At 40.3% G+C, this 17,981-nt stretch overlaps 1 protein-coding gene across 5 annotated transcripts in view; it reads right to left on the minus strand.

The window, feature by feature from the left end:
* The window catches only part of ANKRD44 (ankyrin repeat domain 44), a 329,006-nt gene that overhangs the window by 144,524 nt on the left and 166,501 nt on the right, over nucleotides 1-17,981 (minus strand). For all 5 annotated transcript variants that reach the window (XM_059928405.1, XM_059928407.1, XM_059928406.1 and 2 more), the window contains exon 5: nucleotides 2,538-2,608. In XM_059928405.1, the coding sequence (XP_059784388.1) occupies nucleotides 2,538-2,608 (71 nt within the window). The remainder of the gene's footprint in view (nucleotides 1-2,537; nucleotides 2,609-17,981) is intronic.

Below are 17,981 nucleotides of genomic sequence, written 5' to 3' on the forward strand. Positions count from 1 at the left end.
AGCTAAAAACTCCCTTAACCTGGGGAAGGAAACAGATATCCAGGTCCAAGAATCCCAGAGAATCCCAAACAAAGCAAACCCAAAGAGGTCCACACCAAGACACAATGTAATTAAAATGAAAAAAATTAAAGAAAAAAAGAGAATCTTAAAAACAGCAATAGGTTGCTGGGGCAGAGGGAGGGGGAGCAGGTTGGGAGGGATGGATTGGGAGTTTGGGATTAGCAAATGCAAACTATTATATATAGAATGGATAAACAACAAGGTCCTACTGTATAGCACAGGGAACTATATTCAATATCCTGTGATAAACCATAATGGAAAAGAATATGAAAAAGAATGTGTATATATATATATACACACACACACACACACACATATATGTATAACTGAATCACTTGCTATACAGCAAAAAGTAGCATAACATCGTAAATCAACTACACTTTGGGGACTTCCCTGGTGGCGCAGTGGTTAAGAATCCGCCTGCCAATGCAGGGGACATGGGTTTGAGCCCTGGTCTGGGAAGATCCCACATGCCGCGGAGCAACTAAGCCCGTGTGCCACAACTGCTGAGCCTGCACTCTAGAGAACACGAGCCACAACTACTGAGCCCACATGCCACAACTACTGAAGCCTGCACGCCTAGAGCCTGTGCTCCACAACAAGAGAAGCGACTGCAATGAGAAGCCAGCGCACCGCAACAAAGAGTAGCCCCCGCTCAATGCAACTAGAAAAGCCCGCACACAGCAACGCAGACCCAATGCAGCCAAAAACTAAATAAATATATTAAAAATATATATATATACTTCAATAAAATAAAATTTTAAAAATATATAAAAAAATAAAAAATAATAATAAAAAATAAAAGCAGTAAGAGAAAAGCAACTAGTTATGTACAAGGGATATGACAATCAGCTGACTTTCAGCAGAAACTTTGCAGGCCAGAAGAGAGTAGCACTTTATATCCAAAGCAATGAAAGGAAAAAACGTACAACTGAGAATACTCTACCTGGCAAGGTTATCATTCAGATTTGAAGGAGAGACAAAGAGTTTTACAGAGAAGCAAAAGCTAAAAGAATTCAGCACCACTAATGCAGCTTTACAAGAAATGTTCACAGGACTTCTCTTAGTGGAAAAGAAAAAGCCACAAGTAGAAATACGAAAATTATGAAAGGAAAAATCTCATTGGTAAAGGCAAACATAAACTAAAGGTAGTAGATCAACCACTTATAAAGCTAGTAGAAAGGCTAAAAGACAAAAGTAGCAAAATCATCTATATCCACAATAAGTAGTTAAGGGATACACAAAACAAAAAGATGTAAAATATGATGTCAAAAACATTAAATATAGCAGGGGGAGTAAAAATTCGGATTTGTTAGAATGCATTTGAAATTAAGAGATCATCAACATATACATATATGGTAACCACAAACCAAAAACCTACAACAGATACACGTAGAAAAATAGAAAAGAATCTAAACATAACACTAAACAAAGTCATCAAATCACAATGAAAGAGAGCAAAAGAAGATAAAAAAACAAAAAAGAACTACAAAAACAACCAGAAAACAATTAATGGAATGGCATTAAGTACATACCTATCAATAATTACTTTAAATGTAAATGGACAAAATGTTCCAATTAAAAGACATATTTGCCATCCTCACCCAAATTTCCAGCATTCAAAATAAATTCTTTCTTGAACACCTACAATGTACCAGGCTTGGGCTACATCAGGAAACAAAACAAAATCCCTGCCATCATGGTGCTTATATTCCAGTGACATGTTTGCCAAACTCAGCATGTTCAAACAGAACTGATTAACTTCCCCAACCCTTGCTCCTTTGCCTCTGCCTTCCATTGGGTTACCAATGGTAATGGTGTTACCATTCACCCAATGGCTTCTTTTCCATCTCACCCTCACAAGTTCCAAATCCTGTCAGGTTCACAACTTATCTCTGCTGTCAACACTCCCCACTGCTCAGAGGACATCCAGCCCTCTGCTATTGGAGCCAGCCTGTACTATCAAACTTATCTTCTACTACACCCTGTGTTCCAGCTACATCCAACTCAACCCACCATTCAATCACTTCCATGACCCTTGTCCTACAGCATGTTTCTCCTCCTGCCTCAGCCCTCTCTCCTTTTCCTGGCCTGGTAAGTCCCTATCATTCTCTAAGGACTAGCTCAATTGACATGTCTTCTTGGAAGACTTCGTCTATTCAAGAAGACAGTTATTTGCTTCTTCCTCCAATTCAGTTACGATACTGTACTGATCTGCTTACCTGTTTGCACCCCCTTCAGACTGAGAACTCACTGAAGTCAAGGATCACACCGTCCATCTTGGACCACCCCAGTCAGCCCCTAGCACCATGCCTGGCACACAGGAGGTGCTTAAACAAACAGCTGTTCAATTTGGTAACCCTCTTGCATTAGAAGTAAAAGCCTTTTGCTCACCAGTGAGAATCCCTAATTCAGCAGAAAGCATTTTTCTCTTTCTAGGAACTGGAGGTGCTAGATTAAATAAGATGATCACTCACTTCACTTCTGGAGGCAACAGCCCGGTGCAGCGGGGTCAGCCACATGTTGTCCTTGGCATTCACACGAGCTCCTGGAACCAAACAGCACAGGTTAGAGGCATAATGCAATTCTGCTGATGTGAAGTCAGATGCTATATCTTGTGCTCTCATTTGCCTGGTACAACCAACACATTTTGTTTTGTTTTTTCCTTTCTGCCAGTCATGTGCTTTCTAGCCACCAAACAAGGAGAAGCCACTGAATGCAGTAGAAGGAGCAAGATCAGGAGCTGAGGATGTCACAAGAATCGGGTCAAGACTAGATGGGAAATAACAGTGTCTCACTGGGTAGGAGATACAGTTGTAAGAAAGCTCAGATTCTCCAGAACTATTGAAATGTAGGTTCTGAAGAATGAAGAGCTTTTCAGGGGTGTGTATGCGTGTGTGTGTGTGTGTGTGTGTGTGTGTGTGTGTGTGTGTGTGTGTTCGTGTTCCTGAATGTAATATATATTCCTGAATATAAAATATATAATCATATACATTATTTTATTTTTAGTCATTAAGCATATTTATCTCACAGGGCACGCAACATCCTTCTTGGAAAACTGTTAGCGATGAGCAGCCTTCCAACAAATGTATACTAGAGGCCAGTGAAGTTGAGTTCTGATGAGATTTGATCTGGGCTAAAGGGATTAGCAGAAATCCGTTTTATCCAAGAATCCCAATTATTTCTCTGGAACTAGCCAAATATTTTGGTAGGAAGAAGCCAGGTTCCATGGAGCTTTTGGACAGACACAACATGAAGCCTATGGAGGCTGTTCACGGCTCCCTCACACTATGGGGTGGGCATACAGGCTGCCTGCCACACGAGCCAGAGCCCGGTCATACTCAGGGAGGTGCCCATGCTCAGCTCCCTGGGAGCCACATCACAATCACGGAGCAGAAGCTCCACAGGAACAGATTCCCGGAAAGTAGAGTATGCCCTCCGCCCATGACACCTGTACAATTCTCCATGCGTACACGCCCACCAAGCTACCGCTGAACCACTACGACACCCAATATGAGCTTCCTTTTTTTGGAATCTGGATTTTGATCAGTCTTCTGGTCAGAGATGGAAAGTTTTATAAAAGGACTGCAAAAGGAGAGGAGGAGAAAATACCTATGATATCTTTGCAGATGCAATAAGAGGAGCCTCTTTTAGCCTTAGGACAAGGAAGGAAGCTCATGCGGATGAAGAGTGGAGGGATGGATCAAAGAAACTAGAAAGTGAGGCAGAGGAGGGGAAGTGCAAAGGCGGTGGCTCTGAGACAAGGGCCGAGAAAGTGAGTCAAGTGTAAGCAGAGGCTGACCAATCTCTGTGAGGCCAAGGCCAGCTGACAGCTAAAAAACAGGAACCGTGTTTAGAAAAAAAAAAGGCAGCAGGAGACTTTCATGGATAGAAGTGTGCTAGAAATTGAATTTAATCATAAAACTTACACTGTTTTTTCTCTTTAACTGAAGAACAAATACCATCAACCATACTAATGATAGAAAACAAGAACATAATAATCCCTAAAACAAAGAGACAGAAAGTGTCTCTTCTCCCCTCATTCTGATTTCATTAGTTGGAGGTGGGACCAGGCACAGGTATTTTTTAAAAACTCCCCAGGACCCACGGTTATTGTAATAGGCTGTTAAGATTGAGAGCCACTGGTAAATTGTTGCTTAGTTTATCAAACTTAAAATTATTTGAATCCTAATTCTACTAACTTCATCCAGGCAGCTTACCTGAAAAGGTTCAAGCCCCTTACATCAGTAAGAACCAAACAAAATCAGTTTGGTGGTGCTAAGATGCCAAGGCAGCACACATCTCACTCCCCAGTAGCAGGATGTCCTGGGCTAAATGCTCTGGAGTGAAACGAATGAGGTCTGGGAAGGACAGTGGGATTCATGGTCAGAAGACCCAGATTTGATTCTGATTTCAGCACCTACTGGCCCAGCTACCAAAAGCCACTACTCTGTAAAATGAGGCTAACAACAACATAATAATAATACTTCTCTACCCACCTCATGAGGTGGTAGGGAGAATCAAGTGAATTTGAAGGTGCTTTGTAAATTGCAAAGCACTAGAAAAATATTAGCAGTTCTTATTTCCAAATCCCCTCTAATGTCATATTTACTTCTAAATCTATGACTCAGGTCTTCAAGGAAGTGAGAGGCACAGTCTTTGCCCAGGAAAGTAGGGGGAAGTCAAACATATAGATTTAAGAACGCAAAGAACCATCACCTAGAGATTGCACAAACAGGTATCTTTTGAAGACTAAGAGAGATTCAGATGCTAGAGAATGCCGGGGAGGAGGAAACCCAGATGTAATTAAGAGCAGAAAAAATTGTGAATTTTTTTTTTTTTTAATTTTTATTTATTTATTTATTTTATTTTTGGCTGTGTTGGGTCTTCATTTCTGTGCGAGGGCTTTCTCTAGTTGCGGCAAGCAGGGGCCACTCTTCATCGTGGTGCGGGGGCCTTTCCCTATCGCGGCCTCTCTTGTTGCGGAGCACAGGCTCCAGACCCGCAGGCTCAGTAATTGTGGCTCACGGGCCTAGTTGCTCAGTGGCATGTGGGATCTTCACAGACCAGGGCTTGAACCCGTGTCCCCTGCATTGGCAGGCGGATTCTCAACCACTGCGCCACCAGGGAAGCCCCAAAATTGTGAATTTTAAAACAAAATTTTCCCTACCAAAAATCAAATTTTAGCTTTCCTCTCCTAAGTCTTAGTTCCAAGGGAGCACCACATGATTGTTACAAAGCCTACCTTTCTGGTTCAGAAACAAACAGTATTTATCCCTCAGGTCCTAGTATTTCTTCTTCCAACATTCAGCTATTCTACCCTTCTAAAATTACCCATCTTTTTGTCAGGCCTTTACCCGGGTCATAAATATGTCTATGTTACCACATTGTGCTTATACTTGCATATCAGAAGACAGACCTTTTATTCTCTCTTGTAACTCAAATGTATATTTGTTACTTAATTCTAGGCTGTTTCTTTGACACGTCACGAACATCACCCAGATTTCACGAAGAGCTGGATTCAAGTCTCATTCCCTACCGGTAGAGATGGCTGTATCAGGATGTCCCTTCAGATTCCCTGTCCGCTTTTAAGGGACTTCCGTGTCACAAAGTCAAATCAGTCATCTGAGATGAAGAACATCTGGCCGTAAGTTCCCTCTGTTTCTGGGTTTGAATTTTCACCTGGCTGTCTGCATGATGTTCTTATCAACACTTTAGTCACTCCGTTCCTTAGTACGTTTGTAGGAAGGAATGCTACATGGGACAGATTGATACCCGCTATGGGTAGCATATCAGTTCTGCCTCAGAGCCTCTAAATCAGTGCTGCCCAATGGAAATATAATGTGAACCAAGTAACTGAAAAATTTCTAGTAACCACACTAAAAAGGGTATAAAAAACAAGTAAATTAACTTTAGTAATATATTTTACTTAACTCAATATATCCAAAATATTATCATATAATTGAATTTTTTAATTATTGAGATAATTTGCATTCTTTTTTCATGCTAAAGCTTCAAAATCCCATGTGTATTTCACACTCACAGCACATCTCCATTCAAACGGGCCACACTTCAAGTGTTCAATAGCCACAGCTGGAGTATGGCTACCATACTGAACAGTGCAGCTCTAAATGCTAGGTGGCAGAGCCCAGGCTTGGCTACTCGTTTGCTTGAGTAGCTCTCTTCAGTTCTAAGAAGCTATGATTCTACCATTAGAGCTGTGAAATTGCTAAGAGCCGTGTTAAGAATGGCTAACGTGATCTGAACGCTGACTCTCTATACTAACGTATGTGTAATCCATTTAATAGGGAGATACTATTATTATGCCAGTTTTATAGATGAGGGAACCAAGGCCATGAGAAATAACATGCTCCAGGTCCCCAGCTTAGGAAATGGTAGATTTGAACCCAGGTGGTCTGACTTCAAAGCCAAGCTCTAGGGCAGTGTGCCTCATTTCACAACTAGCAACATTCATACAGCATTCAACTAACACTGATTGCATTTCCCTTCCATTTTCCCCATCTTTCTCTCTGGTCCTTAGAGTCACTCTTCTCTCCCTCTTTCTCCATTTTCATGTATATATTTTCATATATATGTATATATTCCCCCTTGATTTCATTCCTTCTTTCTCATATTTTTCCTCCTAGTTCCAAACACCGGTTATAATAATATGGAACAGAAATACATATTTTGTTGTTCATGGTCTTTCACAGAGTAAATATTGTGTATAAACTTAAAAAGCTAATGCAAGAAGAAGAAACCCAAATGGTAAGACACATGTGAAAAGATACTTCTCAAAATTCATCAGGGAGAAGCAAATGAAAGCAACATTAACAAAGCATATCGCACCCATCAAATTGGGGAAAATTTTAAAGTGTGAAATGCCAAGAGTTAGCAAGGATATGGAGCAACAGGGAAACACAGATACAGATGGTGAGAGTGTGAACTGGTACAACCCCCTTTGGAAACAGGGTGGTGCTACCTAATAAAACTCATGATGTGCATGCCCTACCACCCAGCAATTCCACCCAATCATATACCCTAGAGAAACTCTCATACATGTACAAGAATATTCACTGAAGCATGTTCGTAACAGCAAGATATTGGGATCCTAAATGTTGATCAAGAGTAAAATGGAAAAATACACTGTGGTATATTTGTACAATGGAATGCTACACTGTCATGGAAATGAACAGACTGAAGTTATATATATAAACATATGCACTTCAAAAACACAACATTGAATGAACAAATGAAGTTGCAGATTAATACCAATGGCTTAATACCAGTTACATAAAGTTTTTAAATTTACAAAACCAAAGCAATATGTTGTTTATAGATGCATAGATTGAAATAAAAGTAATAAATATGGCTAAAAAAAACAACTACCAATTCTGGCTAGTGGTTGCCTCTTGGGAGGGAGGGTGTGAAAGGATAAGGAAAGGATACAATGGGCTTCAACTGTGTCTTCAATGCTTTACCTCCTTTTCAAAAAGATATAATGCAAGTATAGAAAAATCTTAAGATTTCTTAAAGCTTGATATACATGGGTATTAATTACATTATTCTCCATACTTTTCTATATGTCTGAAATATTTTCTAATAAAATACCTCAAAGAAAGCCAGTACACTTAAAGTTTTATGTCTCTTAATGAAAATGGTTCAGGGGGGGATTAAGTTGCTTTTTCTTACACTACTTTTTTCTTGGTTAGTTGCCCTTCTTGTTAGAAAAATGACACTTTCATATAAAATGGTCCATTCATAGTCTCTTCCAGGACTTTCCTAAGGCTCACCCCAGGTGAGTAAGAAAAGAGGAGTAAGAGCTGCTGTTGGCTTTGCAGATGACATCATTTGTACAGTCCGTTTTTTTTGTTTTTGTTTTTTTTATAAAGAATTTTATTTACTTATTTATTTATGGCTGTGTTGGGTCTTCATTTCTGTGCAAGGGCTTTCTCTAATTGCAGCAAGTGGGGGCCACTCTTCATCGCGGTGCGCAGGCCTCTCACTGTCGCGGCCTCTCTTGTTGCGGAGCACAGGCTCCAGATGCACAGGGCAGTAATTGTGGCTCACGGGCCTAGCTGCTCCGTGGCATGTGGGATCTTCCCAGACCAGGGCTCGAAGCCGTGTCCCCTGCATTGGCAGGCAGATTCTCAACCACTGCGCCACCAGGGAAGCCCCTGTACAGTCGGTTTTGATAAGAAAATTTCAAGTTAATGACGTGTTATTTGCTGGTCTTATTGTCATTTTTTTCTCATTCTGTCCTCTCTCCACAATCACTATTGCTGATCTCCCAAGCTGTTGAATAGAGGCAAGTCAGCACACGCAGGAAAGGCAGGACCTCAGAAGTTTGTGCCTCTTGGGATGAAGATGGCGGAGTAGACGGATGTGCACTCACTCCCTCTTGTGAGAGCACTGGAATCACAACTAACCACGGAAAAATCATTGATAGAAGACACTGGAACTCACCAAGAAAGATACCCCACATCCAAAGACAAAGGAGAAGCCACAATGAGACAATAGGGGGGTGCAATCACAATAAAATCAAATCCCATAACTGCTGGCTGGGTGACTCACAAACTGGACAACAATTATACCACAGAAGTCCACCCACTGCAGTGAAGGTTCTGAACCCCATGTCAGGCTTCCCAACCTGGGGGTCCAGCAACAGGAGGAGGAATTCCCAGAGAATCAGACTTTGAAGGCTAGCAGGATTTGACTGCAGGACTTCAACAGGACTGGGGGAAACAGACACTCTACTCTTGGAGGGCACACACAAAGCATCGGGACCCAGGGGAAGGAGCAGTGACCCCATAGGACACTGAACCAGACCTACCTGCTAGTGTTGGAGGGTCTCCTACAGAGGCGGCAGGTGGCTGTGGCTCAGTGCAGGGACAAGGACACCAACAGCACAAGTTCTGGGAAGCACTCCTTGGTGTGAGCCCTCCCAGAGTCTGCCATTAGCCTCACCAAAGCGCCTGTGGCCTCCAGTGCTGGGTTGCCTCAGGCCAAACAACCAACAGGGAGGGAACTCAGCCCCACCCATCAGCAGACAAGTGGATTAAAGTTTTACTGAGCTCTGCCCACCAGAGCAACACACAGCTCTACCACCACCAGTCCCTCCCATCAGGAAGCTTGCAAAAGTCTCTTAGATAGCCTCATCCACCAGACGGCAGACAGCAGAAGCAAGAAGAACTACAATTCTGCAGCCTGTGGAACGAAAACCACATTCACAGAAAGAGAGACAAAATGAAAAGGCAGAGGACTATGTACCAGATGAAGGAACAAGATAAAACCCCAGAAAAACAACTAAATGAAGTGGAGATAGGCAACCCTCCAGGAAAAGAATTCAGAATAATGATAGTGAAGATGATCCAGGACCTCGGAAAAACAATGGAGGCAAAGATCGAGAAGATGCAAGAAATGTTTAAAAAAGACCTAAAAGATTAAAGAACAAACACCTAGAAGAATTAAAGAACAAACAAACAGAGATGAAAAATACAATAACTGAAATGAAAACCACACTAGAAGGAATCAACAGCAGAATAACTGAGGCAGAAGAACAGATGAATAACAGGGGCAGAAGAACGGAAAAGTGACCTGGAAGACAGAATGGTGGAATTCACTGCCACAGAACAGAACAAAGAAAAAAGAATGAAAAGAAATGAAGACAGCCTAAGAGACCTCTGGGACAACATTAAACACAACAACATTTGCATCATAGTGGTCCCAGAAGGAGAAGAGAGAGAGAGAGAAAGGACCCGAGAAAATATTTGAAGGGATTATAGTTGAAAACTTCCCTAACACGGGAAAGGAAATAGCCACCCAAGTCCAGGAAGTGCAGAGAGTCCCAAGGAGAAACACACCGAGACACATAGTGATCAAATTGACAAAAATTAAAGACAAAGAAAAAGTATTAAAAGCAACAAGGGAAAAATGACAAATAACATACAAGGGAACTCCCATAAGGTTAACAGCTGATTTTTCAGCAGAAACTCTATAAGCCAGAAGGGAGTGGCATGATATATTTAAAGTGATTAAAGGGAAAAAACTACAACCAAGATTACTCTGCCCAGCAAGGATCTCACTCAGATTCAACAGAGAAATCAAAAGCTTTACAGACAAGCAAAAGCTACGAGAATTCAGCACCACCAAACCAGCTCTACAAGAAATGCTGAAGGAACTTCTCTAAGTGGGAAACATAAGAGAAGAAAAGGACCTATAAAAACAAACCCAAAACAATTAAGAAAATGGTCATAGAAACATACATATCAATAATTACCTTAAATGTGAATGGATTAAATGCTCCAACCAAAAGACACAGGCTCACTGGATGGATACAAAAACAAGACCCATCTATGTGCTGTCTACAAGGGACCCACTTCAGACCTAGGGACACATACAGACTGAAAGTGAGGGGATAGAAAAAGATATTTCATGCAAGTGGAAATCAAAAGAAAGCTGGAGTAGCAATACTCATATCAGATAAAATAGACTTTAAAGAATGTTACAAGAGACAAGGAAGGACACTACATAATGATCAAGGGATCAACTGAAGAAGAAGATGTAACAGTTATAAATATATATGCACCCAACATAGGAGCACCTCAATACATAAGGCAAATGCTAACAGCTATAAAAGAGGAAGTCAACAGTAACACAATAATAGTGGGGGACTTTAACACCTCACTTACACCAATGGACAGATCATCCAGACAGAAAATTAATAAGGAAACACAAGCTTCAAGTGACACAATAGACCAGATAGATTTAATTAATATTTATAGGACATGCCATCCAAACACAGCAGATTACAGTTTCTTCTCAAGTGTGCATGGAACATTCTCCAGGATAGATCACATCTTGGGTCACAAATCAAGCCTTGGTAAATTTAAGAAAATTGAAATCATATCAAGCATCTTTTCTGACCACAATGCTATGAGATTAGAAATAAATTACAGGGAAAAAAACATAAAAAACACAAACACATGGAGGGTAAACAATACGTTACTAAATAACCAAGAGATCACTGAAGAAATCAAAGAGGAAATAAAAAAATACCTAGAGACAAATGACAATGAAAACACGATAATCCAAAACCTATAGGATACAGCAAAAGCAGTTCTAAGAGGGAAGTTTAGAGCAATATAATCCTACCTCAAGAAACAAGAAACACCTCAAATAAACAATCTAACCTTACACCTAAAGGAACTAGAGAAAGAAGAACAAACAAAACCCAAAGTTAGTAGAAGGAAAGAAATCATAAAGATTAGAGCAGAAATAAATAAAATAGAAACAAAGAAAACAATAGCAAAAATCAACAAAACTAAAAGCTGGTTCTTTGAGAAGGTAAACAAAATTGATAAACCTTTAGCCAGACTCATCAAGAAAAAGAGGGAGAGGACTCAAATCAATAAAATTAGAAATGAAAAAAGAAAAGTTACAATGGACACCGCAGAAATACAAAGCGTCATGACGGACTACTACAAGCAACTCTATGCCAATAAAATGGACAACCTGGAAGAAATGGACAAATTCTTAGAAAGGTATAACCTTCCAAGACTGAACCAGGAAGAAACAGAAAATATGAACAGACCAATCACAAGTCATAAAATTGAAACTGTGATTAAAAATCTTCCAACAAACAAAAGTCCAGGACCAGATGGCTTCACAGGTGAATTCTATCAAACATTTAGAGAAGAGCTAACACCTATCCTTCTCAAACTCTCCCAAAAAATTGCAGAGGAAGGAACACTCCCAAACTCATTCTATGAGGCCACCATCACCCTGATACCAAAACCAGACAAAGGTACTACAAAAAAAGAAAATTACAGACCAATATCACTAATGATGAATATAGATGCAAAAATCCTCAACAGAATACTAGCAAATAGAATCCAACAACACACTAAAAGGGTCATACACCATGATCAAGTGGGATTTATCTCAGGGATGCAAGGATTCTTCAATATATGCAAATCAATCAATGCGATACACCATATTAATAAATTGAAGTACAAAAACCATACGATCATCTCAATAGATGCAGAAAAAGCTTTTGACAAAATTCAACACCCATTTATGATAAAAACTCTCCAGAAAGTGGGCATAGAGGGAACCTACCTCAACATAATAAAGGCCATATATGACAAACCCACAGCAAACATTATTCTCAACGGTGAAAAACTGAAAGCATTTCCTCTAAGATCAGGAACAAGACAAGGATGTCCACTCTCACCACTATTATTCAACATAGTTTTGGAAGTCCTAGCCACGGCAATCAAAGAAGAAAAAGAAATAAAAGGAATAAAAATTGGAAAAGAAGAAATAAAACTGTCACTGTTTGCAGACGACATGATACTATACATAGATAATCCTAAAGATGCCGCTAGAAAACTACTAGAGCTAATCAATGAATTTGGTAAAGTTGCAGGATACAAAATTAATGCACAGAAATCTCTTGCATTCCTATACACTAACAACGAGAGATCAGAAAGAGAAATTAAGGAAACAATCCCATACACCATTCCAACAAAAAGAATAAAATACCTAGGAATAAACCTACCTAAGGAGGTAAAAGACCTGTACTCAGAAAACTATAAGACACTGGTGAAAGAAATCAAAGATGACACAAACAGATGGAGAGATATACCATGTTCTTGGATTGGAACACTCAATACTGTAAAAATGACTATACTACCCAAAGCAATCTACAGATTCAATGCAATCCTTATCAAATTACCAATGGCATTTTTTACAGAACTAGAACAAAAAATCTTAAAATTTGTATGGAGACACAAAAGACCCCAAATAGCCAAAGCAATCTTTTTTTTTTTAATTTATTTATGTATTTATTTATGGCTGCGTTGGGTCTTCGTTTCTGTGCGAGGGCTTTCTCTAGTTGTGGCAAAGCGGGGGCCACTCTTCATCGCGGTGCGTGGGCCTCTCACTATCGCGGCCTCTCTTGTTGCGGAGCGCAAGCTCCAGATGCGCAGGCTCAGTAATTGTGGCTCATGGGCCCAGTTGTTCCGCGGCATGTGGGATCTTCCCGGACCAGGGCTCGAACCCGTGTCCCCTGCATTGGCAGGCAGATTCTCAACCACTGCGCCACCAGGGAAGCCCTAGCCAAAGCAATCTTGAGGGAACAAAACAGATCTGGAGGAATCAGACTCCCTGATTTAGACTATACTACAAAGCTACAGTAATCAAGACAATATGGCACTGGCACAAAAACAGAAATATAGATCAATGGAACAGGATAGAAAGCCCAGAGATAAACCCACATATCTATGGTCAACTAATCTATGACAAAGGAGGCAAGGATATACAGTGGAGAAAAGACAGTCTCGTCAGTAAGTGGTGCTGGGAAAACTGGACAGCTACATGTAAAAGAATGAAATTAGAACACTCCCTAACACCATACACAAAAATAAACTCAAAATGGATTAAGGACCGAAATCTAAGACCGGACACTATAAAACTTTTAGAGGAAAACATAGGAAGAACACTCTTTGACATAAATCACAGCAAGATCTTTTTTGATCCACCTCCTAGAGTAATGGAAATAAAAACAAAAATAAACAAATGGGACATAATGAAACTTAAAAGCTTTTACACAGCAAAGGAAACTATAAACAAGACGAAAAGAGAACCCTCAGAATGGGAGAAAATATTTGCAAACGAATCAATGGAAAAAGGATTAATCTCCAAAATATATGAACAGCTCAGGCAGCTCAATATTAAAAAAACAAACAACCCAATCCAAAAATGGGCAGAAGACCTAAATAGACATCTCTCCAAAGAAGATATACAGATGGCCAAGAGGCACATGAAAAGCTGCTAAACATCACTAATTATTAGAGAAATGCAAATCAAAACTACAATGAGGTATCACCTCACACCGGTTAGAATGGGCATCATCAGAAAATCTACAAACAACATATGCTGGAGAGGGTGTGGAGAAAAGGGAACCCTCTTGCACTGTTGGTGGGAATGTAAATTGATACAGCCACTATGGAGAACAGTATGGAGGTTCCTTAAAAAACTAAAAATAGAATTACCATACGACCCAGTAATCCCACTACTGGGCATATACCCAGAGAAAACCATAATTCAAAAAGACACATGCACCCCAATGTTCATTTCAGCACTATTTACAGAAGCCAGGTCATGGAAGCAACCTAAATGCCCATCCAGAGATGAATGGATAAAGATGTGGTACATCTATACAATAATGAATATTATTCAGCCATAAAAAGGCACAAAATTGGGTCATTTGTAGAGACGTAGATGGACCTAGAGACTGTCATACAGAGTGAAGTAACTCAGAAAGAGAAAAACAAATATCATATATTAACGCATATATGTGGAATCTAGAAAAATGGTACAGATTAACTGGTTTGCAGGGCAGAAATAGAGACACAGATGTAGAGAACAAATGTATGGACACCAAGGGGGGAAAACGGGGGCGGGGGGTGGTGGTGGTGGGATGAATTGGGAGACTGGGGTTGACATGTATACACTAATATGTATAAAATAGATATCTAATAAGAACCTGCTGTATAAAAAAGAAATTAAAAGAAAAAAAAGTTTGTGCCTACCCAAAGGTGGGAGGGCTCTAGAATCTTAGCGAATCTTTTGCTGTCTTTCCACATGCCATTTTATCACCACATTTTGAATGTAAGCATCTCATCCCAGTAGCTCCCTCACCAGCCAAACCACCAGCATACTGACGAGGGCAGAGGACATGTGTGTAGTGCATGCCTGACCTGTGTCTACCTGCTTTTGCCACTGCAAGTTCAAATCTTACCTTCCCAGCTGCATGGCACAGGGAGATCAGCTCGGTGCTTTGCGACCACCTGGAGGGGTGGGATAGGGAGGGTGGGAGGGAGACGCAAGAGGGAGGGGATATGGGGATATACGTATGCATATAGCTGATTCACTTTGTTATACAGCAGAAACTAACACAACACTGTAAAGCAGTTATACTCCAGTAAAGATGTTAAACAAAAAAACCCCAAAATCTTACCTTCCATCCTCCTCTCTTTCTCCTCCCTCCCTCTGTCCCCTCCTCCTCTCTCCTCCCTCCTCCCTCTCTCTCTCATATACACAACCTATTTTTGTCTTTGTATATGTGCATTAGAATGCTTTATCTTAAGGAAATAACTGGGTAAATGTTAAGACTAATCTTTAAGAATGATTTAAGAAAGGTTAGTCATAAAAGTAAAATACTGGAAACAACTTTGGCATTAGACAAAGAGTTGGTTAAATAAATTACAGGGGCTTCCCTGGTGGCGCAGTGGTTGGGAGTCTGCCTGCCAATGCAGGGGACACGGGTTCGAGCCCTGGTCTGGGAGGATCCCACATGCCGCGGAGCGACTAGGCCCGTGAGCCACAACTGCTGAGCCTGCGCGTCTGGAGCCTGTGCTCCGCAACAAGAGAGGCTGCAGTAGTGAGAGGCCCGCGCACCGCGATGAAGAGTGGCCCCCGCTTGCCGCAACTGGAGAAAGCCCTTGCACAGAGACGAAGACCCAACACAGCCAAAAAATAAAAAAAATATATATACAAAAATAAATTTAAATAAATAAATAAATAAATAAATAAATAAATAAATAAATAAATAAATTACAATACAGCCACATGATGTAGCTGCGATGCTTTGTAAGAATGCTTAATAATGTGGAGAGATGTTCACAAACTATGGTTGTGCACAAAAAGCAAGTACTAAAACATTATGAATGAATGAACCCATTTTTGTAAAAACATTAAACATTCTAGAAGGATGTACCACAAAAGCCCTGAGATCAGTTCCTGGCACATGGTAAACACTGTATACTTGCTTGCTAACTGTTATCGAAGTAGAGTCAGGGAACTAAGGGATAGAGACTGGGGGTATCTACCACTGGCACAGTTCTGAGTCCAGCTGAGACCTTAGTTAACAGTTGCCACATGAAGGATGCTTTCTGGTTAAAAGAGAGATCCAGCAATGTCTCCTCAACTGAACTGGCTTGAACCAGAGCTATGAAAATGTGCCTATCACCATGAATAGCAGCAGACTTATTTTACTTCATGTTTTGATCATATGAGTAATACATGAATGCATTCTTCTTTTAAAAGATAGATTGTTAAAGATTTAGGTAAAATCCCCTTGAGAATCATCCCCAATGCTGGACTCTCTTCACTCCCTGAAGAAAACTACTACTCTGAGTTTGGTTGGTGAGCTTCTGGTTTCTTTTATGTCTTCATATACAAATATGTGTACCCATAGAAAATCAGAGAATTAAGCTGAGTGGCCAATACAATAGTCTTCTTGTTTTTTAAAATAGTACACAATTTTTAAAAATTTAGAGCACTATTTCATAAGTATGATTTTACATTAATGTGTCATATTGTAATAACACTGAATTTCCTTGTTTCATTCAATAATATATTTTTCATATCTGTTTATGTTGAAACTTAGAGAATGAGTCCATTCTCTTTATTTGCCACATGTATTCCAACATATAAATACACATTTTTTTTAGACATTCTCTCTATTGATGGGTATTTCAATTGTTTCCAGTATTTCACTAGTCAAACAATGCTGCTATGAACATCCAGAAAATGACTCCTTACGCAAATGTGCAAGTATTTGTCTAGGATAGATAATTAGAATCGGACTTTCTGTGTCAACAGTCAAGCACACTTTTGGTTTTCATAGTCTGAACCCTCCAAAGTGTATCAATGTACACACTCACAGTGTATGATTGCTTAATTTCCCCACATTCTCATCAACACTTGATATTATCAGTTATTTAAAATACTGCAGGACTTCCCTGGTGACACAGTGGTTAAGAATCTGCCTGCCAGTGCAGGGGACACGGGTTCGAGCCCTGGTCCAGGAGGATCCCACATGCCGCAGAGCAACTAAGCCCGTGTATCACAACTACTGAGCCTACGCTCTAGAGCCTGAGTGCTGCAACTACTGAGCCCACGTGCCACAACTACTGAAGCCCGCGCACCTAGAGCCCATGCTCTGCAACAAGAGAAGCCACCGCAATGAGAAGCCCACGCACCGCGAAGCCCACGCACCGCAACGAAGAGTAGCCCCCACTCACCGCAACTAGAGGAAGCCCGCACCCAGCAATGAAGACCCAATGCAGCCAAAAATAAAGAAATAAAATAAAATAGTGCAAATCTGATTGGAGAAAAATGGTCTCACATTTTTGGTTTCCTGTTTAACAGTGAGGTTGGGCATCTTCTAATATGTTTGTTTACTGGTCATTTATAATTCATTCTCTGAGAACCATTTATTTATATTCTTTGCCTATTTCTCCTACTTTTCTCTGTTTTTCTTATAATTTATATGCATACATTTATATTGTCTTGTTATTATTTTTTTAAATTTTATTTTATTTATTTTTTATACAGCAGGTTCTTATTAGTTATCTATTTTATACATATTAGTGTATATATGTCAATCCCAGTCTCCCGATTCATCCCACCACCTTGACCCTGAGCTTGCTGCGCAGCAGAGCAACACACGCCCCGTGTGTAACAAACATCAGCACTGTGTTCATGCAGCTTTGGGGTTACTTGAGGAAATGAAAGATAATTAGAAATCTAGGAAGTAGATTCTTTCAGTCACTATTTAAGTCCTCCATTCCTCTACTAATCCTCCTCCAAAAGGTTGAAGAGGCAGCTGCCGAGTAAACCTCCTCTCCCAGAACAACAAAATTATTACGACAAAAGCAGAGTTATCTGAATCGGGACGCAGTATTTCATCAGTGTCATTCCGTGAGACCGGCTTCCTCATCCTCTTCCTCCGTCTGTCTGAGAGTCTTGTTTACATGTCAGAGGGAGACATCAGATGGTTTTGAGTTGAATATTTATAACTGATTTTTCTAAAGGAAGCTTCATGTTATTTACCTGCCTGTCAGGCACCA

Source organism: Balaenoptera ricei, chromosome 7 (genome assembly GCF_028023285.1).
Source record: "Balaenoptera ricei isolate mBalRic1 chromosome 7, mBalRic1.hap2, whole genome shotgun sequence".
In the NCBI taxonomy this organism is placed as follows: Eukaryota; Metazoa; Chordata; class Mammalia; order Artiodactyla; family Balaenopteridae; genus Balaenoptera; species Balaenoptera ricei.